The sequence below is a fragment of the Numenius arquata genome, unplaced genomic scaffold (genome assembly GCF_964106895.1).
Source record: "Numenius arquata unplaced genomic scaffold, bNumArq3.hap1.1 HAP1_SCAFFOLD_400, whole genome shotgun sequence".
In the NCBI taxonomy this organism is placed as follows: domain Eukaryota; kingdom Metazoa; phylum Chordata; class Aves; order Charadriiformes; family Scolopacidae; genus Numenius; species Numenius arquata.
In genome coordinates, this window is record NW_027414051.1 from 5,660 (window position 1) to 32,003 (window position 26,344).

At 43.0% G+C, this 26,344-nt stretch overlaps 2 protein-coding genes across 2 annotated transcripts; both read right to left on the reverse strand.

Moving 5' to 3' along the window:
- Positions 1 to 833: 833 nt before the first annotated feature.
- LOC141477711 (olfactory receptor 4N5-like) lies at positions 834 to 1,764 on the reverse strand. Its single transcript, XM_074166962.1, is given in 4 exon segments — positions 834 to 1,008; positions 1,010 to 1,155; positions 1,157 to 1,539; positions 1,542 to 1,764. Coding segments are annotated over 4 exon segments (927 nt in total).
- A 15,523-nt stretch (positions 1,765 to 17,287) lies between these two features.
- Positions 17,288 to 18,229, reverse strand: LOC141477707 (olfactory receptor 4D1-like). The gene has a single exon (XM_074166959.1). It carries the CDS (start codon positions 18,227 to 18,229, stop codon positions 17,288 to 17,290), a length of 942 nt encoding a protein of 313 aa, XP_074023060.1.
- Positions 18,230 to 26,344: the final 8,115 nt, after the last annotated feature.

Consider the following 26,344-nt stretch of genomic DNA (forward strand, 5'->3'; position numbering starts at 1 on the left):
TAGAACTTGAGATATTCTGTGATTCCACCTTGGAATCAAGCCAAGAAGTAGATTACAGAGCGAGTACTAAGGGCAAGATAAAAATGCCTAAGGTATGGTTTATTTCTTCCCAAAGTAACCAATATAAATGGGTTAGCTGAATTGCTTGCTAGAAACACCCATCAATTATGCAGGAATCCTTACGTTACTAATTCTGATGCTGTAGATGTGTATATCTTGATAGAAAAATCCTGCCACTGGTGCCTACCGTAAGCCTATGTTCACATTGCCTTTGATTTTTACTTGGTAGTTGACTTCTGATTTCAGATTTCAGTGGCCTCCCTATGCTGTATGAAAAAGGAAAGCTTGACAACAAGCTAGATCATCCAGTGACTTGCACATGCTCTCTTTGTGGAAAAGCTGAACTCATCAACTCATTCAGGACTAGAGTCAAACAGCAGGCAGTGTCTAAAGTCAGAAATTTAAGTATAAGCTGAAATATTGAACTAACATGCTTGATTTTGGCTATCTGCATCTGGACCAGAAGTTCAGTAATGACTCTATAAATGCTTCACACCTGCCAGTTAATTTCTGCAGAGATACAGAATTTTAACACTAGAACTTCATAGCCCAACTGTGTTAATTTCTTTACACAGTATAGTTCTGCTCTAAGTTATTCCATACAGGTTTTAGTGTCACCCTAAGGTTTTTTGATAATTAGAAGAAAATTATTTGAAGCTTGCTTAATATATATTAAGTTGCTACATAATGTACAGTATTGAGTTGTTCCTAAGAAAATTGTGTTAACAAAACAAAAATTAAAAAGCTTTCACTTATTACTTCAAAATTTTTTTTTATTTTCTGATCCAAAGTATGTATTTGCTGACCAGCTTCCACATCGAGCCCTTGATCTCCTGGTTACAAAAGGTATAGATCATGGGATTAGTCAAGGGGAAGATGACTGTATGGAAAACAGCAACAATTTTTTCCTTTAGGACAGCTTGGAAGGGTAAACCATATATATACAGCTGGGCCACACATGACTAAAACCACAATGATGTGGGAAACACAGGTGGAGGCTACTTTGTTATTTTCCCTGAAGGACTGTGTCTGGAGCTTTAGCAACAGGACAGTGTAGGAGATTAGAAGAAGTGCAAAGCACATAATGATAATTAACTCCACTGTTGAGGAACATCAAAAGCTCCACTATGTAAGTGTTGGTACAGGCCAACTTGACCAATGGATGGACATCACAGAAGAAGTTGTCCAGGATGTTGGGACCACATAAGGGGAGGTGGATGCTGAGAGCAAATAGATTGATGCCATGGATGAAGCCCCCACCCCGTGTAGCTCCAACCAGGACATGGCATACCCCCCTGTTGAGAAACCTGTTGTAATGAAGAGGTTTGCAAATGGCTATATAAAGGTCATAGGCCATGACCATGAGCAGGAAAGCTTCAGGTGCTCCCAGGAAGTGGAGGAAGAAAAGCTGAGCCATGAAGGCCCTGTAGGAGATGGTCTTATGGTGTGAGAAAAAGTCAGCCAACATTTTGGGTTGGCTGAACAGTAGCAGATGTCCAAGAATGCCAAATTGGCCAGGAAAAAATACATGGGTGATCCCAATTGAGAATCCCCCCGAATTGTGAGAATGATAAGGATGTTGCCTGGCAGAATGATCATATAGAAGAGCAGGAAGAAGAGGAAGAGAATCATCTGGATTTAATGGTTTTGGGACAATCCCAACAAAACAAACTCTGTAACTACTGTATAGTTCTCATGATCCATTTCCACTCCGCAGAATCCTGAAAAATAGACAGTAATCATGGTGGTGGTGGGGGAAACCACACCAGTGCAAATCTACAGAAATGTCTGGACAACCTGGGAGATATTTAGATTGTCTAAAATGCATGCCCTTTCCCATTTCCTAGTCTTAGGGAACACCTAATGGTGAAATACTTGAAAGCCAGTAATTTAGATTCCCAGTAACTTGAGCATTTTACTGGAAATGTAAAGTGGAAATGTTCACATTTTATCAGATGTTCTTTGTTTTCTTGGCACCCTGGGAACTGGCACCTGGATGGACTATAGGTCATAAAGTATCAGTCCATTCTTCCACGGGTAGGCTAATTTTTGAGGTTTAAGGTGTAGATGGCTGTAATTGAGCTAGTCATGTCTACTCCCTTTCTGGTTGACAAAAGCAGGTCCTTCCAGGGTAGATAGATTTAATTATAGGGTAGAAAGCTAAACAAAGCTAGATGAAGTGCACACTAAAATCACACAATTAACCTAAATCATAGCCACTCAGTGTAAATGGAAACAAAGTGTAGTTCACTCACATCTGAAGGAAGGTTTATGAATTCCTCAGTGGAATTCATCTGACAGATGCAAAGTTGTTTGAAATTAAACAATTTAAAATCCCTTTATACTAAATTATGTAAGTATAGGCACCCCAGGGAATGATGAATTCTATGTAAATTTTCTCTAGCATATATCTGTTCAAGTATTTTCCAAAATATTTCATTTTTCCCTATTGTCTTTCAAGGGAGTTGAGGATGTCTAGATAGCATTCAGATTTCCACCTTTCTCTGGAGAAATCCCACAGCAGTATCTAATTTTCCAATGAAGTCAACAGAACACTGGAAACATAAATAAAATTCAGTGATCTAAATATCTCTATGAAATTAATCCACTGTGGATCAGTGTGATGGCATTCTGGAAAATAAACTGACATTTCTTTCATATAAGTGTTGCGGACGGAGTGATCAACTTCACTAGTTAGAGTGAAGTAGTGAAATATTTATTAAGGTGAAACAGTGATTTAACAAAATCAGTAGTAAGTGCGATAAAACCAGTAGTAAATGCGATAGTGTTTTATGAGATTCGATGTCAAGGTACACTCTGTTGTTTACTGCATAGACAGGGTCAGACAAGCTGTCGGGGAGACCCTCCTGTTGAGTGATGAGGTTCAGAAAGGACCCCCTTGCTTTTTAAACTCCTTCTCAGAGAGGAGCCTAGGTGCGGCTGAATCCAGTCTTAGTCCCAGACTTGGTCAATGGTTTATGTCTAAAGGATTATATATGTGCAATCAACCCTTTATATTACTTAGCTAAGATTTCAAAGTTTAGCATGCTATTAGTCCCTTATGGAGAATCTGTTGCAGCAAGGAATCTCTCAACCTCAAGGAGTAGAACCTTAAGCGAGCGTCCTCACAAAAGGGGAGATCCTGGCATGCAGCCTGCTGCCATACAGGAGAGGTCAAAGGGCTCTTGGGCTGTCCGCTATTTATACAGTAAGATAATTGACCTATAGCCATATTCTCATGGGAACAAAATATCTAGGTCCCCACTCCAGACAGTGTTTTGGCTGTGTTGCCAGCCATCCCCCAAAGTCCAGATGCAAGTTATTGCAACTGATGTTGTGATGGCCACAATGGCCAAGGCCTGAGCAGGAGCCGGGGGAGGGGTGGGCGTGGGAAACAGGGAGAGCACACCGCCACAATAATGTATAAAATAATTGCATTTACATATATTTTGAATGGAACTGTGGATTTTAACACCTCCCTAGGGAAGAAAACCATAAAAATTGGTCAGGATTTTTTTTAAAAAAGTATTTCCATTTATCTATGTTCTTTTATGCCTCCTACTTCTTTTTCTTCTTTTGGGTCAGAAGAAAGTTATATGAGGTTTTGCCTCCAGATTTTTTCTTCCATTTCACTACAAAACCTCGATACCAGGGAAGGTCATGGAGCAGGTCATCTTGAGTGCCATCAAAACCCACATAATGGGGAACCAGGGGATCAGGCCTAGTCAGCATGGGTTTATAGAAGGCAGGTCCTGCCAGACGAACCTGATCTCCTTCTATGACAAGATAACCAGATTATTGGACGAGGGAAAGGCTGTTGATATTGTATACCTGGACTTTCGAAAAGCATTCGATACTGTTCCCCATAACATTCTTGTGGAAAAACTGGCTTCACACGGCCTGGATGAGCATATGATCCGCTGGGTCAAGATATGGCTGACTGGAAGGTCCCAAAGAGTGGTGCTCAATGGATTTAAATCCAGCTGGCGGCCGGTCACAAGTGGTGTGCCTCAGGGCTCAGTGTTAGGACCATTTCTGTTTAATGTCTTTATTGATGATCTCGACAAGGACATAGGGTGTATCATCAGCAAGTTTGCAGATGACACCAAGTTAAGCAGGAGTGTTGATTCCCAGGAGGATAGGGAAGCTCTACAGAGAGACCTAGATAGATTGGATCATTGGGCCAAAATCAATGGTATGAGTTTCAACAAGGGCAAGTGCCAGGTTCTGCACTTGGGCCACAATAACCCCAAGCAGCGCTACAGGCTTGGGGAAGTGTGGTTGGAAAGCTGCCTGGAAGAAAGAGACCTGGGGGTTCTAATTGACAAGCGGCTGAATATGAGCCGGCAGTGTGCCCAGGTGGCCAAGAAAGCCAATGGCATCCTGGCTTGTATTAGAAACAGCGTGACCAGCAGAAGTAGGGAGGTGATTGTGCCCGTGTACTCAGCACTGGTGAGGCCACACCTGGAGTATTGTGTCCAGTTTTGGGCACCTCAATACAAGAGAGATATCGAGGTGCTGGAGCAAGTGCAGAGGAGGGCAATGAAGCTGGTGAGGGGCCTGGAAAACAAATTGTATGAAGAGTGGTTGAAAGAGCTGGGACTGTTTAGTGTGAGGAAGAGGAGGCTGAGGGGAGACCTCATCACTCTCTACAACTACTTGAAAGGACACTGTAGAGAGGTTGGTGCTGGTCTCTTCGCACAGGTAACTAATGACAGAACAAGAGGGAACGGCTTCAAGCTCCAGCAGGGTAGGTTTAGACTGAACATTAGGAAAGAATATTTCACAGAAAGAGTGGTCGGGCATTGGAACAGGCTGCCCAGGGAGGTGGTTGAGTCACCATCCCTGGATGTGTTTAAGAGACATTTAGATGTGGTTTTGGGGGATATGATATAGGGGAGAACTTTGTAGAGTAGGGTAGATGGTTGGACTCGATGATCCCAAGGGTCTCTTCCAACCTGGACGATTCTATGATTCTGTGAAAGAGGTATGGCTGTCTACATGAAGGCATCTGCCTATTACTGCATTAGTAACTTCACCAGAAAAATTGAGGTAGAGAATAAAGCATACCAAAAATGTTTTAGTGGGAGAGAATGCCCATTTAGTTTTTAGTTTTAGAACAGTTTGTTTAGTTCCCTTATTGAGGCCAGTGAGAAATGAAATCGTTATTGACAGTAGAAATGAAAAACATAAAAACAACTAAGAGGAGATAAAGTAGCAAAAAGTTGTAAAATTCAGAATAAAGAAAATAAATAGGAAAGGAACATAAGAAAGGAATAAAAACAAGAGAAAAAAATACTCCTAACATCACTTTTTGATGTTTTTGTGAAAAGTCAAAATTTCATGTCATGCCTTGAAATTAAAAATTTTCTTGACATTCTTTGTTTTCTCCATCTCTTCCTTTCTTTCATGGACAGCTGAAGGACTCATTGTGCTGTATGTGTGTATAAATTTCTCAGCTGACCGCGAATCGTTATCCATCTCTATCTGAGTTACTCTTTGCCTCACTTTAAATTCCCTCTATTTGGTTTGTTCAGCTCCAGCCTCTTCCCATCTCATCTCATGACAGAAAGATTCATGCAGGAACATATCACTCCACTCTGCTGTATCCTGCACATCCAGCAAATGCAGAAACAACACCCTCCCTTCACTTTGACTTGGTTATAGAGACATCTGTAGCATTTGACTTTCGTGGCTTTGCATATATATCTCTCCACACAGCTCAGTATCTACTACTCTGGGTTGTTCAGCCCTAACCAGCAAAGAACCAATCAAGGTTACTCCCTCTTTTCTGTTTCCTGCTACACCACTTTAGCTAGATGGTAAATGTTTCCCAATTTTTCTACCTACTTCTCTGATGTTATTAGTCTGCCTGTGTCCAGATCCTTTTCACCCTTCAACTGCAGATGGTGCAGTCTCCCTTTCACAGTGCAGAAGACTGGCTCTCTGAACTCAGGTCTGTTCCTTCTTCCTGTTTTCACTGATGGTAAATTTGCCTTCACTACTGGAGGCAAATTTACCAGGAAAATTACATAATGAATTTCTTAATTTATCTCTTTTCAGTCCTTTAAATTATTTAGTTCAAAAAGAAGCAGCTTACAGGAGACCCAAGAATCACAATCTGTGAGTGTGACGGCTCATTCTGGTCTTTTCTACAGTGAAGCCATCTTTTCATGAGTTATTTAAGGGGGTGCTCATACTGAATAATTTACAATGCTGCTGATATATATATCTACACCTGAATAAGTCAACATAGCAACCTGAGGGATAGAGTGGAAGGAAAAAGATATAATTCCTCTTAGGAAGTGTAGGGATGGTGTGGGGGACTGCGGCGGGTCCGTGGAACCCTTGATTGTGGGAATGGAGTCAGGAGTTGACCTTGCAGAGATTAAAGTATATCCTTGAGAAAGAAGGGAGTAGAAAACATCCTGAGAAGTAAAACAACTTTTAGGTACCAGCTGGAGACTGACAAGATAAGGAGTAGTTTTGATGTTTTGCAAGAGACAACCAATGATATATTGTTATAACAATATGTAACCAATAGTAAAAGAACACATGTGTTAAGAAAGAATATATAAGAAAATACGTGTGCTAATAAAGGTAGACTGTTACTGCTTGAACTTCTGAAGATTGCTGGCTGTGTCGTTTGTCCGTCTCAACAACAACGACATCTGGTGACCCAGATGTGATTCTGGATAGGAAAAAAGACAGCTGGAGATAGCCGTGGAGACGGAGCCCAGTATAGCTGAGAGCGGCAGAGAGAGCTGCTGATTGATCCGGAACGTGAATAAGACACCTGGAGAGGTGAGCTACTGGGAACATGGGAGGGAACTTGTCCAAAGAAGAGGGTATCATACTCTCTATGTGGCAGTTGCTTTTGAAACGGCGAGGCGTGGACCTCCCTGAGTTGACTTTACGGAAAATGTTGCTCTGGGGCAAAAGACAAGGCATTGAAGTTACCACTGTCACAGCGTTTAGTGTATCACAGTTGAAGGACTTGGGTGATAAATTGTTTGATGGCGCTACGAGAGGCAACGTGGCGTTTGCTACTAGAGACTTTGAAAGGGCTTAAAGAGCAGAGGGAGCAGGCGGAGATGGTGGGAAAAAATGAGTTCCCTGATCCTTTCGGGCCGGACTTAAAAGGAGGGGTGGATCCATCTGCGGTCCCAAAACCCCCGGTCCTAAAACCCCCTGTAACCAAGAAAGAAGATGGGGGGGCGGGACACGGCTTTCCGAAGGAAAAAAGTATAAGTATGTGCTGCCCCGAGAACAGATAGAAGCGGCAAGAGACTCACATAAACAAGCGGCAGATTCAGGATATGTGTGGCCGCAGGAGGGACTCCCTGTATCTAAGTCAGGAGAGTGTGTGCAGCCCTCTGCTCCACCAGTGCCGATTGCGGAAGAGCAAAAGGCACGGCCGTCACTTAACCCCTTTTTGTATCCACCTCTGCCAGAGGATTCGGACGTTAATGTTGATCAGGATGATCCTATGACAGGGCAAAATGAGCTTGAGGAGGTAGTCCCTGAGAATCCGGGTCCCCCTTTGCATACCCCTGCACCAGTAAAACGTTCTGAGCAAGGGGGGGCAGAGTGTAGAACAAAATACCCTCGTACTTGGGATTTACCTCCAGCCTCAATTACGGCTAGACCGCGAAATCCTGTGCGATTCTGGAAAAAGGTCAAAGCTAAAGCTATGGAGTTGGGCGACTGGGATTTATCAGAGAATATATCCGTTCCCCTCACCACTGATGAACCTTTGAATGTTGAGACTGCTGGGCCTGCAGCGTTTCCCGTGGTGTATCATGACCCAGCAGCAGGGGAGCCTCATGAGCATGCTACTTATTCCTGGAAGGTGATTCAGGATTTACAAAAGGCCACCGCCCAGTATGGCCCCAACTCCCCGGCAGTAATGCAACTGATACAATTATTGTCAATGGAAGCTATGACCCCTTATGATATTACTCATATTGCTCAGATCATTTTTCAACCTGTGCAGCTTGCAGTGTTTTGAAATATTGGGCAGCAAAGGGCTGAGGCGCAGGCCGTAGCGAATCTGCAGTTTCCACAGGGTGATCCTCGCTATGGCAATGGTGCTGATGTTTTAATGGGTGCTGGGCAATTCAATAACCCACAGCATCAAGCGCAGTGGCCCCCCTTGGTGCTTGAACAAGTAAAAAATATAGGCATCGAGGCAATAATTCGCACTGCAGAATTGACAGAACCAAAACAAAAATATACCACCATTAAACAAGGCACTCGAGAACCATTTCTCTCCTTTGTTGAAAAGTTACAAGCTGCTGTTGAACATCAAGTGTTTGATGCGCGCCTCCGTGAAATGTTAGTGAAACAATTGGCTCGCGACAATGCTAATGCAGACTGTCAAAAAATAGTTGAGGCATTACCAGGAGACCCAGCCTTAGAGGCAACGATTACTGCTTGTGCCAAGGTTGGATCTGTGGAGCATAAAATGATTGCACTCGCTGCCGCAATGGCAGCCATGCGAGTACAGGGCCAAAAATGCTATGGCTGTGGTCAAACAGGTCATGTAAAAGCTGAATGCCCCAAGAAAAAAACGGGAGGAACTGGCTCGGGAAAAGTCAATACGGCGGGGGACACAGCAGAAATGAATTGCTATAGGTGTGGAAGGGTTGGACATGTTGCTAAGCAATGTCACTCTAAATATCACCTTAATGGCCAACCATTACAGCCGGGAAACGGCAAGAAGAGCGCAAAGGGGCGCGTGCAGACACAAATGCCCTGTACGCAAATGCCCTACAATCCTGGCAACCCATTTCTAGGGTCAGTGCAGACGCAACCCTCTATGACAAGCTATCAGGGAAAACAGTGGATCAGCCGGGATGGATGTATCCACCACCCACACAGTGACTATAACGACTCAAGGGGTGCACAAAGTGCCCTTAGATGCCTGGGGACTGAGTGCTTTACTAATAGGAAGATCAAGTACCACCCTACAAGGACTCATGGTGCATGTTGGAGTTATTGACGCCGATTTTACAGGACAAATTTGTGCTATGGTATCAACAGCAACCCCACCGGTAACAGTAGAAAAAGGAACACGCTTAGCTCAACTTGTGCCATTTATGAGTTGTGTCCCCAGGACTGAACAGGTTGTTCGCAGTGACGGCGGATTTGGATCAACAGGAAAACCACTTGTTTTCTGGACTCAGACAGTGTCGGAGAAACAGCTGCAAATGATCTGTACACTCATGATGAACAGCGTTACCCCCGATCAGGTGAAACTGACTGGGTTACTCGATACAGGGGCGGATGTGACTATCATCTCACTGCACGAATGGCCTAATACTTGGCCTTTGGCCTCAAACACCTTGGGGGTGGCAGGACTTGGAGGAGTTGCAAATAGCTTAATATCAGCCAAACCGATTACGATTGTTAATTCTGAAGGTCAAAGGGCTACAGTGAGACCTTATGTGACCTCGGCCCCATTAAATTTGTGGGGAAGGGATTGTTTAGGGCAATGGGGAGTACGGATAACAACGGATTTTCAGTAGGGGTGCACTGTATTGCAGGGCATTTCTCGACCCACTCTGGCATTAAGATGGTTAACTGAAAGACCGGTGTGGGTCGATCAGTGGCCCCTCAGTCAAGAAAAACTCACTGCCCTGCAGTCTCTCGTAGCAGAACAACTAGCTGCAGGACACATAGAGGTCTCACACAGCCCTTGGAATACCCCCGTGTTTGTTATAAAGAAAAAATCTGGAAAATGGAGATTGTTACATGATCTGAGGAAGATTAATGAGGTTATGGCAACCATGGGAGCTTTACAACCTGGATTACCCTCTCCCACCATGATTCCGATGCAATGGGAAATTGTTGTAATGGACTTGAAAGATTGTTTCTTTACGATTCCTTTAGCAGATCAAGATATGGAGAAATTTGCCTTTACTGTACCATCCATAAACAATATGGAACCTGCAAAAAGATATCATTGGAAGGTGTTACCGCAAGGTATGAAAAACTCACCCACAATTTGCCAGTGGTTCGTGGCAAAGGCATTGAGTCCAGTACGTACTTTGTTCCCATCAGGTTATTGCTATCATTATATGGATGACATTCTGTTAGCTGCAGCAACTCCACAGGAGTTAATTGAGATGGAGAACAAAACACAAGAATCTCTGTGCCAATATGGACTAATTGTTGCGCCTGAAAAGGTGCAGCGGCAGCAACCATGGCTCTATTTAGGTATGAAAATCTTAACTCAAATGGTGATGCCACAACCCATACAATTGCAAGTGGAAGTGAAAACATTAAATGATGTGCAAAAATTAGCAGGGATGATTAATTGGATTCGACCCTACGTGGGGATTCCTTCTTCTAAATTGCAACCGTTATTTGAACTACTGCAAGGAGACACAGATATTTCTGCCCCACACACCTTGACGGTAGGTGCACAAAAAACAGTTGCAGACATTGAGTGAGCAATTAGTAGCAAACACGTATGGAGAATTGAACTGACAGTGCCTGTCCAGGCAATCATTTTGATTGATCAGTTGGTACCCTTTGCCATGATTGCACAATGGCATGAGAAGTGGGATGATTCTCTACATGTTTTGGAGTGGGTTTTCTTGCCAAATAAAACAAAAAAGACAGCCCCTGGCCTTTTTGAGCCGGTGGCTCAAGTAATTATAAAAGTCAGGACACGCTGTATGGAATTAATGGCGAGAGACCCGGAAAAAATTGTACTCCCAGTGCAGAGTGATTATTTTGAATGGTGCATGGCCAACAGCTCTGCCTTACAAGAAGCCATGATGAACTATACAGGGCAAATAAATTATCATTTGCCCTCACATCCATTGGTCAAACTAGGAAGTCAGGTGAGATTTGGTCAGAAACAATTGAGTCAATTGGATCCAGTAGAGGGACCCACGGTGTTTACGGATGGATCAGGGAAAACAGGAAAAGCGGACATCGTTTGGAAAGACGGACCACAATGGTAGCATAAAATCGAACATCAAGAAGGCTCACCACAAGTGGTTGAACTTAGGGCGATGGCCATGGTGTTTCAAAACTTCCCTGGCCCAGTAAACATCATAACGGATTCTGCTTATGTGGCTGGACTGGTACAATGATTGGATAAAGCTGTGTTAGGGCATGTGTCTAATGAAACGCTGTTTGGGGTTCTGAAGCTATCATGGTTGGAAATTCAGAAACGTCACTATGAATATTATGTCATGCATATTAAAAGTCACACTACGTTACCGGGTTTTATAGTGGAAGGAAATGCAAAAGCAGATGCTTTGGTGTCCGCAGTGGCATTAGGACCTGTTCCCGATATTAAACAACAGGCAATAGCTTCACATCATTTTTACCATCAGGGCTATCGGGCCCTGAAACGCCAATTTCATATTTCCAATTCTGAGGCGTGTGCCATTGTTGCTGCATGCCCTGATTGTCAGGGCCATCATGTCCCTATTTACTATGGCACCAACCCTCATGGCCTCCGTGCCTTGCAGATCTGGCAGACCGATGTTACGCACGTACCCGAATTTGGGCGTTTGAAATATGTGCATGTCTCTATAGATACTTTTTCATCAGCTCTTGTTGCCACTGCTCATACTGGGGAATCTGCACGTGATGTCATCTGCCATTGGCAATGTGCATTTTCCATTTTAGGTGTTCCCCAACAAGTTAAGACAGACAATGGCCCGGCTTATGTGTCTCAGAAAGTCGCATTATTTTTGCAGCTTTGGGCGATATCCCATGTTACTGGAATTCCCCATTCTCCCACAGGACAAAGCGTTGTAGAACGAGCCCACAGTACACTCAAGCGCTTCCTCCAAAAACAAAAAGGGGGAATGCTGGGTGAACCACCTGATGCACGATTGGCTAAAGCTATGTATGTTTTAAATTTTTTACAGGTTTCTGATGATTCTCCGACCCCAACACCACCCATCCTTCGCCATTTCAATTCCCTGGTAACTCAGGAAGGGGTGGGTCCAGGGGCAAAGGTGTTACTGCGGGATCTATGTACGGGTCAGTGGATGGGTCCGCATGATCTATTAACTTGGGGAAGAGGTTATGCTTGTGTTTCCACAGATCACGGGCTGCAATGGATGCCTGCACAGAATGTGAAGCCTCTGTTATCTTCCTCATGATGTGTGCCGTAGTCAACGCATTTTGGATGCCAATGCAGACAAGGACCAATGGATGGATCACTCTAGCCAACATGACTGGCCAAGATTCCATATGTCTGGCCACTGCATCACCAGAGAATCCGTTTACTACATGCCTCGTTGGTGTTCCAGTGGACAAGTGGCCGGTACCACATGAAGCACGGGCAACTTTTCAGAACGAGTCGTTGGTTAATACATGGGATGCATGGGTGCCTTATTTGCCTAAAGTGCCTTTGGAACCTCAAGAGCTCGAACTTTTGGGATCTATAAAAATGGACTATTGTCTGTATTTCAGTTATACAGGAAAGAACCAATCCTTGGCGTGGGTGGTAAATTCAAGTATGTCAATTTACAGAAATTCAAGTGTATGGTGTAACTTTACCTCCCCAAATATTTCTCGATCCTCAAATGTCCCTTTGGCTCTACCTCCGGGTATATTCCTGATATGTGGAGATTGAGCCTGGGGAGCCATACCTTCTCACATGAAAGGAGGATCATGCAGTTTGGGACGCTTAACATTGTTAACTCCTAATACGTCCATGATTTACCAACATCGCTATTATAAAAAAGCTAAGAGGAGCCTCCATGCTTACAATGAAGACTGTGATGACCAAGTCACTTTTTGGAATAAGGGTGAAATATGGGCAGCCTCTATGTTTGTACCAGGAGCAGCTGCTGCCAAAGCGTTAAGTACCTTGAATAAGTTAGGATGCTGGCTAGCAAAGCAAACAAATGCAACCTCTGAATCTGAGGCATTAAGCAACTTACTATTAGATGTAGACTCAGTTAGGCATGCTACGCTACAAAATAGAGCGGCGATAGATTTTTTGTTGTTAGCTCAAGGACATGGATGCGAGGATATTGATGGAATGTGTTGCATGAACTTGTCAGATCACTCTGAATCAATTCATAAAAGCATACAGTTGTTAAAGGAAGGAGTACAAAAGCTGCAAGTTGACAATGGATGGGATTGGTTGAACAGATTGTTTAGTGGATGGGGACTGTCGGGATGGTTGTTGTCAGTAGTAAGAACGGGATTAGTTATTTTACTGATTGTTGTAGTTGTGCTATTAATGTTGCCATGTGTCATCTCCTTGCTGCAAAGGGCCCTGCAGCGGACGATGAGGGCGATATTTTTGGCACAAATACAAAAAGGGGGAATTGTGGGGGACTGCGGCGGGTCCGTGGAACCCTTGATTGTGGGAATGGAGTCAGGAGTTGACCTTGCAGAGATTAAAGTATATCCTTGAGAAAGAAGGGAGTAGAAAACATCCTGAGAAGTAAAACAACTTTTAGGTACCAGCTGGAGACTGACAAGATAAGGAGTAGTTTTGATGTTTTGCAAGAGACAACCAATGACATATTGTTATAACAATATGTAACCAATAGTAAAAGAACACGTGTTAAGAAAGAATATATAAGAAAATACATGTGCTAATAAAGGTAGACTGTTACTGCTTGAACTTCTGAAGATTGCTGTCCGTGTTGTTTGTCCGTCTCAACAACAACGACAGGATGGAACTCGGACAAACGCAGTTGCTGAGTGCAATTTTACACGCTCCAGAATAACATGCCTGGCCTTCAGTGTCGGGTCTAGAAAGAGGGGTCCTGTGTCTCACCAGCCACTCTGGTGGAGATGTCTGAGCTAGCACCCAGTGCCATCAGAGTGGTTCAGACTACGTTTGTCTATTTGAATTCTGCTCTATGTGTCTAGCTCAGACTTTTAATTGTATCTAGCTCTGGACAGATGAACCAAGCTCTCTGAATTTATTCTCTGGTTATTTCTGATTAATAGAGAATTCCTAAGCCTAAATGATTGTGTAGCTACTAAAGAAACAAATTTCATCTGCTGCTAGAAGGATGATGATTAAATCCTTGCCGGTTCTGCCAACATCTTCATCAGAGGGTGGCATGCTGTTTTTAGGGTAATACTGATGTCTACCTGTGGATCTAAGTGAAGTGAGATTCTTGGCTTTTAACCACTTACCAACACAATTTGGTCATAGGCATCAAAGAATACGCGCTGATCCAAAAAATTTCATCATTAGTCTCATTAATGTTTTGGCAGTCTAAGCAAAATTAAACAATCACTCATTACTAGTCCAATCACACTAACACTAACCCGGTTTCCGAGATCTCTACTGATAAACTCAGCATAAACAAACATCTGCCCTTTTTCCCTGAAGTTATTTTCTCACCCTTCTTGTTATGTGTAGTTGAAGGTCAAGTGTCCTTCATTTTCTGGCAAAGTGAGCAATTAACAACTTAAGTCCCTGTACTGAACGAGTACCATATTGCCTATAGCACTTGTCTTCCTCATTGATTCTGAGTTCTCTCAAGGTTATTCTTAATGACATAGAATTTATCAGCCCTCCCTGAATCATGTGTGAATGCAAGACAGCTGAGGACTGAACTTCCCTAATCCCTACATCTCTTGCCCCCGTCTTCCCAAGTTGTTCACAAGTACCAACAGCTCTTCAGTTGTCCAAGTCCTAGCTTCACTCCACAACAGGACTCGGTATTTCTGAAGCTTGTTGCAATCCCAGATGCAAAATCCAGCAAACACACGCTATAGCTTCAATATGCATCTCCCTTTCAGAAGCTCTGTTGATAGTCCATCATTCTGACCTGAAAAATTGCTCTTCTGGCCATGAGTCCTCTCCCACATGCCTATGTATTTAGTACTGCTGTGCATGCACCAGAGGTTTGGCTCTTTTAAATGCCAGAACCACTAAGCGATTTGTACCCCTGCCCGATTGTCAACACTAGTCCCTATGACTGCAACTAGGGATTATCCCCCCCAGACTGCTTATGACCTTAGCTGCTTCACTCACCACCTGATGACAGAGGGTGAACATGGTGCACCAGGTGATGCAGAAGATTTTGTCTCTTTGCCTCCTCTAGATAATGCTTTCTTTGTCTCTTCAGAGTGTGCAGGTTGTTTCTGGTTCCCAGGTTGATGGTTTGATAATTGTGGCAGCAGCTGTGGTTCTGGAGTGCTAACTCAGATGCCCAGGGGTCTTAGTAAAAGCTTTAAGGCGTATGTCTTTACTTATAATTCCTTATTAGCATTTATTAATAATTTATTTTAACACATATTATTCCTGGACCAGGTGACATCTCAAGGTACCCAACAACCTACGTTTTTATGATCTCATGATTAATTCTGCATTTAAATGACTGGTAATCTTTGCTTCTGGAAAACAAATGAACCTACAACCTCTAACTTCCCATGTTTTGTAGACATTCTCATCTGAGAATGCCCGGGATGGAGAGCCACCATCTAGAATTCTCCAGATCACTTAATTTTCTGCATTTTACGAGTATTCAGGATGAGTTCTCCATAGTCCACTGACAAAGATACATACTTTCAGAAAGTGTAAAACAAATAAACTCATCAACTTCCCCCGTCCCACACATCTCTCCCCATTTCTCATTTTCTGTCGTTGCCTGTTTCCCCAAAATGTTTCTTTTAATTACTGTTGGCAGTATGGTTGGTCAGATGAATCAGGACTGTGAGGTGCTTATTTCTTTTCACTAACTACAAAGAATGGGTAGCTTTGACTTAAAGATACAGCATCTACATGACTTCAGTTAAGTGAAATTAATTCCCTTTTGTATTTATACATTGTTACTGAATGTATAGTATATATTATATACTATATATATACATGCAGTGTTAACAGAAAATTAAACTCAACACAGACTTTTAGAAGGTGAATGTTAGAAGCTAAATTAAAGCAGAAGCATAATCCATCAATGCTAAACACTCATTTTGTGATTCTATAGTGAAGCATCACATACTGACCAGCAACACGCCAACTGATTAATTTAGCTGTTTTCCAGGATTTCTAAGGCTTCCTTTAAGGCAGAGGGCAATTCAGTAGAACTTACCCTGTCTGCGTGATTAACCAGAACACAACCTTATCTAGGATGAGAAGTGACAGGTACCAGGACACCACTTAGCAGTGGAAACTGTACCCCACCCTACCCTCATTGTCATGCACATATATATACATTTATATCTGTGTTCAAATATGTTTACACATGTATATTTAAAATTAAATATATAAATTCATAAAAGGCTATGAATAATAATTTTTTTTAATAGATAAGGAATTGTGCTGGTTTTGGATGGGATAGAGTTATTTCTTTTTCATAATAGCTAGTATGGGGCTATATATTGGATCTGTGCGGAAAACAGTGTTGATTACACAGGGAAGTTTTAGTTATTGCTGAGCAGTGCTTATGCAGAGTCAAAGCCTTTTCTGCTCCTCACTTTGCCCCACCAGCTAGAAGGCTGGGGGTGCACAATAGGTTGGGAGGGGATGCATTACCTCAGATGAAAAAGTAATCATCAAAACCTATTTTTTTTTTTATAAAAAAAAAATTCTTTCTCATTGTACTTGATTACAGGGTTGGTTTCTGTTAACTCAGTGACTGTTACAGTTACCTCTCTGTGATAGCTGTCTGGTACTGACTCAGCCCAGCAGTCTGACAGTATCTCAGGGAGCTGCAGCCTTCAAGATCTTTTCTGTAACCCCCAAACCCTCACATTCCTTAACCTGTAGACTATAAGCATGTCTCCTCATAGTAGTGTCAATTGCTTTAGGAAAACTGATCTTACCTCCTTCCATAGTGGTTCATCTGATATGGACTATCCCAGTCTAAAGAAGTATAACATTTAACGTATGAACAAACAAAGAAGCCAGGTACTGTCTATCAAATAGAATTAATTGCTCCTTTAGAATATAACTGTACAGTGTAAACAGGAAGTGTAAACAAAAACTTAGTAGATAATCAGTCGCAATACACTCATGAGAATCAAAAAACTCCTGTTTGTCTATATACAGTCTTTCAAATGTGGAAGCCGATGAAGGAAGGTTTCCAGGTGGCTATTAATGGCACAAGTTACAGGCTTAGACATTCTTTAGGAAACACTGTCATTACACACTACTAAAATCCTACTGCGAAAAAAATGGAAAGTAGAAAAATATATATGACTCGAGAAAACCAAACAGGCAGGAAGAACAAGCATCTCATAGGCAAAGGAGAAAGCATAGGAAGATGTATCTTTAAACCTGGGAAAAATCTCTTATGACCCTAAAAGCAAGTCTTCTGATGGCCTTTTTCATTTCAGTATTTCTCAGGGTGTAGACCATGGGATTCAGCAATGGAACAAGCACAGTGAAAAAGATGGAGGCCACTTTGTCCAGTTCAAATGTCTTGAAGGGGCGAGCATAGATGAATATTCCTGGAATGAATGTTATACTTACTGCCATTATCTGGGCTACGCATGTCGACAAAGCTTTGTGCTTTCCTTCGGAGACTTGCCTCCCTATCTTGACTAAAATGACAGTGTATGAAATGAGGAGCAAGACAAAAACTACTATGAGAAGCAGTCCACCATTTGAGACCATCAGTAGCTCTGTCACGTAGGTGTCAATGCAGGCCAATTTCAGTACTTGTGGAACATCACAGTGGAAATTGTCCAGGATGATAGGACCACAGTAAGGTAAAGGGAGAAGCAGAGCTATCTGTGTTGCAGAATGAATTAATCCACCTGCCCATGACCCTGCAACTAGAACTACACATACCTCATGGTTCATGATTGTCAAGTACTGCAAAGGCTTATGGATAGCCACATACCGATCAGCTGCCATCACTGCAAGAAGGAGGATATGAGCACCACCAATGAAGTGAAAGAGAAACATGTGAAGGATGCACTCCTTGAATGGAACAGTTTTGTGCTGGGAGAGGAGACCTGACAATAGAATGGGAGCATTTACTGACGATTCGGTTATATCTGTGAATGCTAAGTTGGCCAGGAAGAAGTACATGGGTGTGTGCAAGTGGTAGTCAGTGATAACAGTTATGAGGATGGTGATGTTTCCCAAGCAGGTCATCAGGTAGACAATAAAAAAGACCACGAAGAGGAATTGCTGAATCTTAAGACTGTGGTTGAAGCCCAGGAGGACAAATTCCATCACAGGATTGGTTACATTTTTTAGCTCCATTTGTTCCCATCTGAGCATGCCTATGAGAGGAAGAATGGAGAAGGGAAGCTGAGAAAAGTATGCTTTTCAACACCAGGAGAGATAATCCTCCTCCCCTGGCTCAGAAACCCCCATCCTAGAAACCTCCTTATATCCTTGCGCTATACGATGGAAATTTTGTTCAGTGGAGGTAGTCTTGGTGTTAGGAACTGTTTTCTTTGATCTTCACTTTGGCTCCTCTGCGTCTCTACCCTTAAAATCCAGTGTAACTTTACAACTAATTGCCATCTTCATACATAGACTTCTTTTTCTGCACTAATGCAGGCTTTGGCCTCTCCTCAGTGCAACTATGCTTATCTCTAGTATTATCTTTTTTCCATCCACACATCAAGAGGCCTTATTCCACATAGAGCTGCTTTGTCTGCAGTCTCAGAGTTGTCTGATTCCTCTCCTCCACAGAACACTGCAAAGAGAAAATAAAACAAATAAAAACACACTCATAAATCATTCTGTCTAAGCATCAAAGTAGATGCTAGGAAAAAAGTTACTGTGAAATCTGTACAAACTTTCCTGGATCTGAACAAAAATGGCTTTTCTATAGCCACTAAGGGATTCCTGCTCTGGCAAGCATTAAAAAATGAGTAGTTTGTGATGTAGTACAGTAAGGAAACAGGATGTCTTGCATATTCTTTACTTTGCAGGCAGGTCTGTTTCACGGCACACAGGATGTGATCTTAGAAAACAAAAGAACATTTCATCAAGCAAAAGAATGCCTAGTTTCTTGAATTTCTCTCCAATACTGTGAAACAAGCAATCTGAAGAGTGAGAAAAGACAAGTTGTTACAATACTCCCTGGGCTCTTCATCACATCCTGCAGAAGTGTGCCCTGGACTTCACATTCAGTAAGGACCTGGGATATGCAGATAGCAGTTCATTTCACTTATACAAGCACTTCATTCTACTTTTCTCAGACACCTAAATTAAGATGATCTCAATGATCCCCTAAATGTGTCTAGTTCTCATTGTTGGTTTTAAGCAGATCTTCATGACTAGCTTTATCAGAAAAGTGGGATTGTCTTTCTAAAAGTAAATGTCCAAAGTCATTTCAGATGTCCTAAAATTCCCAAGACATTTACACTGGGTTGGCAACTGTCATACATGATTTATGGGTGCCCTTAAGATAAGGCAGCTGGAAGCCAGATGGCATACTTTAGACATTTCTGTTTAGAAGCATGGATCCCGCCTGCAGTGTCTTTCAGATACATACATTGGACTCCACCTCTCTCAGCCTCAGACCTCAGCATCCTGTATCTCTGTATGTGAACTAGTTCTGCAGTCCTGTTGAAGTCAAGGTTGAGAAAAGGACAGCTGCAGAATGTGATCAATTTGTCCTAGTCTTGATACCTAGGATGACAGAAACTGCTCTGGGAGCATCTGTTTCTCACCACTGACTCTAATGAAGCCCAAAAGGCTAGCTTATATCTGAATTCCTATCATGTAGGTATCTGAAGATATGTGACGAATGTTCTACTCCTGACCCTACAAAGAGGCACTTTTTACAGCCTTTAGGTGCCCAACACTTCATTACAGGACAAGACAGACTTCTTTTCTGTCTCTAGTTCACCTTGTTGTCTCTGTGTCTGTGAGGACTCCATGTCACATCTCAGAGCTTTCATTTTCACATCAGATTATCTTCTCTCTGCTTCCTTTGCCATTCAGTTTCACTCCAGGGATTCTGAAATCTATCTACCATTTCTCTCTGTCTTAAGTTCAGTGACACCCTTCATACACTTTTCTATTCACCAAATTGGTTTCCAATCCACTAGAAGGCAGAAATTCCTCATGCCTGGTCCATCTCTCTGCATGTCCCAATTACCTGCCCAAAACACGTAAAAACTTTGTTTCTTCCATCTGAACATGGGAGGTGGTGCGCATTTCTCCAGGCATCCTTCGTGCTCCCCCCACACTTTCTCAGAATCCCTGTGAACTTTTCTTGTTCTCATAAAATGTTTCTCTCATTTTTTACTTCAGTTCCTGTCTGTACTGATCAGATGACATATTCTTTTATGCTATGGACAATAAGCCTTGCTTGCTGGTGCTTGCTTTCAGTTGTAGGGGCTGAAGTTTGCAAAGTCAGTTGGTTTGAGTCAATTTGTTTGATTGGCTGGCATGGACAGAGCATGAATTTGGGACATTTCATCTTTCTGTATGCATTCCCTGGCCTGAAGAGACAGATGTTCAATTCAGAGAGAAACCACAGAATATGCCAAATCAGGGACTGTCAGGGAATCTGGCCTTGTGTCAATAAAGAATTTAGACTAATCTATTCCTCCCTTGTTGTATTTGGATTTCCATTTGAAACAATAAAATTCTGCTCACAGATACAATGACTAGCAATACCTGTTTAACTTGCTGGTCATAATTTGTGTGCTATGTTTCCTGAAGATAGAGATGTGAGGGAACAGGAATAGTTGCCTGCTCTGCAAGGGAAGGCAAGCCAGGGGCTGAGAGTGACAGCAAAGCAGACAGGAGCTGCACACCTCACCAGCAATGGCAGCAGTCCCACAGTACAAACAAAAAAAGGAGCAGAGCAGAGTCATTGACAGTAACCAGTCAGCCAACAACTGACTGCCAGAGGGAAAGGGATGTAGAGAAACATGGCACCACTAAGCTCAATGTGTTAAATGGACCAAGCAAAGGATAAGCTGAGTGAGGGGAAGTTTTACTCTGACACACACACATGCAAACACACAATTAACTGAGATTTGCTGAAATTACCATTCCAGTGAGCCAGCATAGTGAAGTTGAGTGGAAGATGACACTCTCCAGACAGCCTCAGGACTTGGTTCTTGGGTGGCAGGTTGGCACCAACATGTGAAAGCTTCTCTTCATCTGCATGCTGTAGCAATATTACTCCCCTGTACTTACTACAGCAGATGTCAGTGAAGGCCACCAATCACAAAGTCCACAATGATGTCATTCCAGCAATTTCAGATGTTGTTCTCTTGTTGATCCAAGGTTGTTCACATTATCCAGATCCTGTTTGCACTGTAACTCAGCTCTTGGACAAAACAAGGCCATGATAGTCCCATGTTAGCTAGGCAAATCCCTAGTAGTGAAGTAGGTTGAAATTTAGGCCAGGAACTCAAGTAGTCTGGGTGAGGTAAAAACCAGCAAGATACAAGGCCAGGCACAGCATATCTGTGGCATAGATTGGACAAGAAACAGAAAGAGGACCTAAGCTTAAACACTTAAGTTGTGAGCCAATTGCAGAATGGAGTTTCCAGATGAATATTCCTACAATTTTCTCATAACTTAGGTGTGTCACAGCAGATTAATACAAGGTTAAGCAACCACATTATATCAGTGCTGACCTTGAACAAAGCCAACTAAACTCTTGGGGAAAGGAGAGATGAGACCACAGAGAAGGATTACAAAGAATGATGTTACAGGCAGCTCAGGGCACTTAAAGCCTGTTGCTGCATCCAGAGTCTCATCAAGTCTGAGAATGTCATCATGAGTAAATTGGGAGCATTGACTGAGGAGTCACTGACATGTAGAAATCCCAGAAAGTACATGGGGTTTTAAAGCCACAGGTGGCTGATGACTGTGACAACAATGGCGAAGTTCCCCAGGCAAGTTATGACATTAACTATTGAGAAAAGCATGGAAAGAAAATACTGTAAAAGAGTTGTCTGTCCTCTGAATCCCCCTGCGGTTACGTTTTCTCAGGACTGCACTGTGCCAGCTGTTAATCTGACACCCTCTCTCTGAAACACCCGTGAGGTTTACTAACAGGATCAAGAGAAAAAGAAAATCAGAACAGGATTGTTTGGGAGATTTAGGTATTGTGTTACAAGGGAATAAATTAAAAAGTTCATGGTTTATTTTGTTCTGTAAATGATCCCACAAGCACAAGAGGGTCAGCAAATGTCCTTTTGTGCTAAACTCCATGAGCCTGAATACTTTATGTGACTCCCAACAGTACTATGAGTTACATGTCAGGATCATATCAGTAGTCAACAGGTGAAACCTGGCTAATCAATAAATTTTTGGTACATTAATTGTGTTGATTAATGGTTTGTGCACTTTAGTAAGAATAATCCATTTGTCAGCTCATAGCTACAGAATCAGCAAATTACAGAATCAGCAAATTACAGAATCATGCAGGATGAAGGGACGTCTGGAAGTTTCCAGTCTGGCCTCCTGTTTGAAGCAAATTGCTCAGGGACCTATCCAGTCCAGTTTGGAGTATCTCTTAGTATCTCTGTGGTAATGCCACAGCCTCTCTGGGCTCCTATGTCTGTTCAGTCTCGGTGAAAGGTGTTTTTTCTTAAACTGAGTTGGGTTTTGCCATGGTATAACTTGTACCTTATGCTCTTCACCCTAATGCTATATACCTTTGAGAAAATTCTGTATCAATCTTCTCTACACCCTTCTATTAGGTAGAGGAAGACAGTAATAAGCTCCCCTCACAGCCTTCTCTTCTTAAGGCTGAACAAAACAATTTCTCTTAGCTTGTCCTCCACTGAACTTCTTACAATTTGTCCATATCTGTCTTGTAATGCAGAGGCCAAAACCAGGGAAGTTAATCCAATTTGTGCTCTCCCAAGTGCTGAACAGAGGAGAAGGATCACTTCGCTAGACATATTGACTACTCTCTGTTACAGCTCAGAATGCAGTTGGCCTTACTTGCTGCAAGGATGCACTGTAGACACATGCCTTACTTGTGCACCAGGACACAAAGATCTGTTTCTGCAAAGCTGGAGACTAACTATTTTTAGCCCTCATCCCCCAAGCCAGCATAGTGTTGTTGTGTCACAGATGTAAGACTTTGTGTTTGCGTTTTTTAAACATGAGAAGATTTCTTTCAGTGCATTTCTCCCTCCCATCCAAATACTTCTGAATAGCAGCCTGTCTTTCTAATGGGCATAAATTTGTGTAATCAGTAGTTGGCCACAAGGGTGATATCTGTGGGAGAAAGTAATGAACTGTCAAGTGTCAATCAAAATCTGTTTCACCCAGCTCTGAAACCAGCGCCAACATCCAGGTGTATGTGGGTAAGGGACATGGGAATTGCACAGCAAAAGTTTACACATTCAGAGAAGCACATGGTGTTCCTGGTCAAACATGTACAAAGTATGAGCTAGCAGCCAATACAGGCTGCTAGACACACTTTTGGTGGGGGTAGGATGGGAGAGGACACTACATGCAAAAGGATATATACACTCTGAAGGGACAGCAGTGTGTCAGTAAGTCACACTACAGCACGTACAACCTGTGAAAGGACTATGACCCATGAGCTACTCACGCTGGAGCACGGACACTTGTGAATGGACTGAATTGCACCTATATGCCTTGTTGAATTGGGCACGCTTGAACAGAGTGCTAATGTCTGCTAAACTGGCAGAAAACCAATAAGCCTAGGGTAGCAAAAAGAAGCTGCTGTGCATAAACTAACAGAAAATGGTTATGCATACCACTTCAACCTCCTATGCTGCCTATAACCTTAGAATCATAGAATTGTCCAGGTTGGAAGAGACCCTTGGGATCATCGAGTCCAACCATCTACCCTACTCTACAAAGTTCTCCCCTATATCATATCCCCCAACACCACATCTAAACGTCTCTTAAACACATCCAGGGATGGTGACTCAACCACCTCCCTGGGCAGCCTGTTCCAATGCCCGACCACTCTTTCTGTGAAAAATTCTTTCCTAATGTTCAGTCTAAACCTACCCTGTTGGAGCTTGAAGCCGTTCCCTCTTGTTCTGTCATTAGTTACCTGTGCGAAGAGACCAGCACCAACCTCTCTACGGTGTCCTTTCAAGTAGTTGTAGAGAGTGATGAGGTCTCCCCTCAGCCTTCTCTTCCTCATACTGAACAGTCCCAGCTCCTTCAACCGCTCTTCATAGGATTTGTTTTCCAGGCCCCTCACCAGCTTCGTTGCCCTCCTCTGCACTCGCTCCTGCACCTCGATATCTCTCTTGTATTGAGGTGCCCAAAACTGGACACAATACTCCAGGTGTGGCCTCACCAGTGCTGAGTACACGGGCACAATCACCTCCCTACTTCTGCTGGTCACACTGTTTCTAATACAAGCCAGGATGCCATTGGCTTTCTTGGCCACCTGGGCACACTGCCGGCTCATATTCAGCTGCTTGTCAATTAGAACTCCCAGGTCTCTTTCTTCCAGGCAGCTTTCCAGCCACACTTCCCCAAGCCTGTAGCGCTGCTTGGGGTTATTGTGGCCCAAGTGCAGAACCTGGCACTTGCCCTTGTTGAAACTCGTACCATTGATTTTGGCCCAATGATCCAATCTATCTAGGTCTCAACTATCTATCAATCTATCTAGGTCTCAACTCAATCTATCTAGGTCTCAACTATCTAGGTCTCAAACCTTACTAGCTTTGTATTGATAGGTTGAATGTAATCCACAGCAAAAATACAGGAAGTCGACACCAGGTGTTGTTCGGGGAGACAGTCAAATAAATTCTGTGATGGTAATTGGTGGAAGACATGGGCAACATCATGATCTGTAATAGAATCACAAAATGGTTTGGGTTGGAAGGGACCTTAAAGATCATTGAGTTCCAACCCTCCTGCCATGGGCAGGGACACTTCCCTCTAGACCAGGTTGCTCAAAGCCCTACCCAGCCTGGTTTGAACACCTCCAGGGATGGGGCATCCACAGCTTCTCTGGGCAACCTGGGCCAGTGCCTCACCATCCTCTCACTAAAGAATTTCTTCCTGAGATCTTATCTAAATTTCCACTCTTTCAGTTTAAAATCATTACCCCTCGTCCTATCGCTACACTCCCTCCCCATCTTTCCTGCAGGCTCCCTTAGGATATTGGAAGGCTGTTATAAGTTCTCCCCAGAGCCTTCTCTTCTCTAGGCTAAACAACCCCAACTCTCTCAGCCTGTCCTCATAGGAGAGGTGCTTCAGCTCCCTGAACATTTCTGTTGCCCTCCTCTGGACCCACTCTAATAGGTCCATGTCCTTCTTATGTTGAGGGCCCCAGAGCTGTACACCCTCCTCCAGAGGAGGAGGTCTCACCACAGCAGAGTAGAGGGACAGAATCACCTCCCTCGACCTGTTGGCCACACTTCTCTTGATGCAGCCCAGGATGTGGTTGGCTTTCTGGGCTGCCAGTGCACATGCTGGCTCACGTTGAGTTTTTCATCAACCAACAACCCCAAGTCCTTTTCCTCAGGGCTGCTCTCAATCCGTCCTCCACCCAACCTGGATTTTTGCCTGAGATTGCTATGACCCAGGTGCAGGATCCTGCACTTGACTTATTGAACTTCATGAGGTTTACACAGGCCCACATCTCAAGCCTGTCAAGGCCTGTCTGGATGTCATCTCTTCTGTCCAGCGTGTTGACTGCTCCACACATCTTGGTGTCCTTAGCAAACTTGCTGAGGGTGCACTCAATCCCACTGTCCATGTTACTGACAAAGATGTTGTACAGCACCAGTCCCAGTTCTGACCCCTGGAGTAGTATCTAGTACTGGACTCCCCAATATAAGAAGGATATGGACCTGTTGGAGTGAGTCCAGAGGAGGACCACAAAGATGATCAGCGGGTTAGAGCACCTCTCCTATGAAGACAGGCTGAAAGAGGTGGGCTTATTCAGCCTGCTGAAGAGAAGGCTTTGGGGAGACCTTATAACAGCCTTCTGGTACCTGTATTGTAAACACTAGTCTTCAATTGTTTTTGCAGAGAAAATAATGGAAATACTTCTGTGTGTATATATATAAAAAAGATGGCCCCTTACTGAAAAGCATCTCATGAACTGTTTAAAAGTTGTTTTCAGTGTTATTTTTTTTTCCTTTCATGCATCCATATCTTTTGAATCACCTTTCATTTAAGTCCAGGTAAGACATACACTTGGTGGGAATGGAATTAATTTCATCAAATTGAGGCATAATTCTGATATACAGGCTACCTCAGAGGTAATAAAAAGAGAGAGGTAATTATGGAATTCAATTGATTCAACTTTTCCTTAGAGCGTTGCTTCATAAATATGAAGGAAGCATCAGGCATTTTCTTTGACCAAGTGGTGGTCTTGTCCTTTGTGACTACCCGCCTAAAGATAAAGGGCTAATTTATTTTTAGATTTTGGGGGGAATA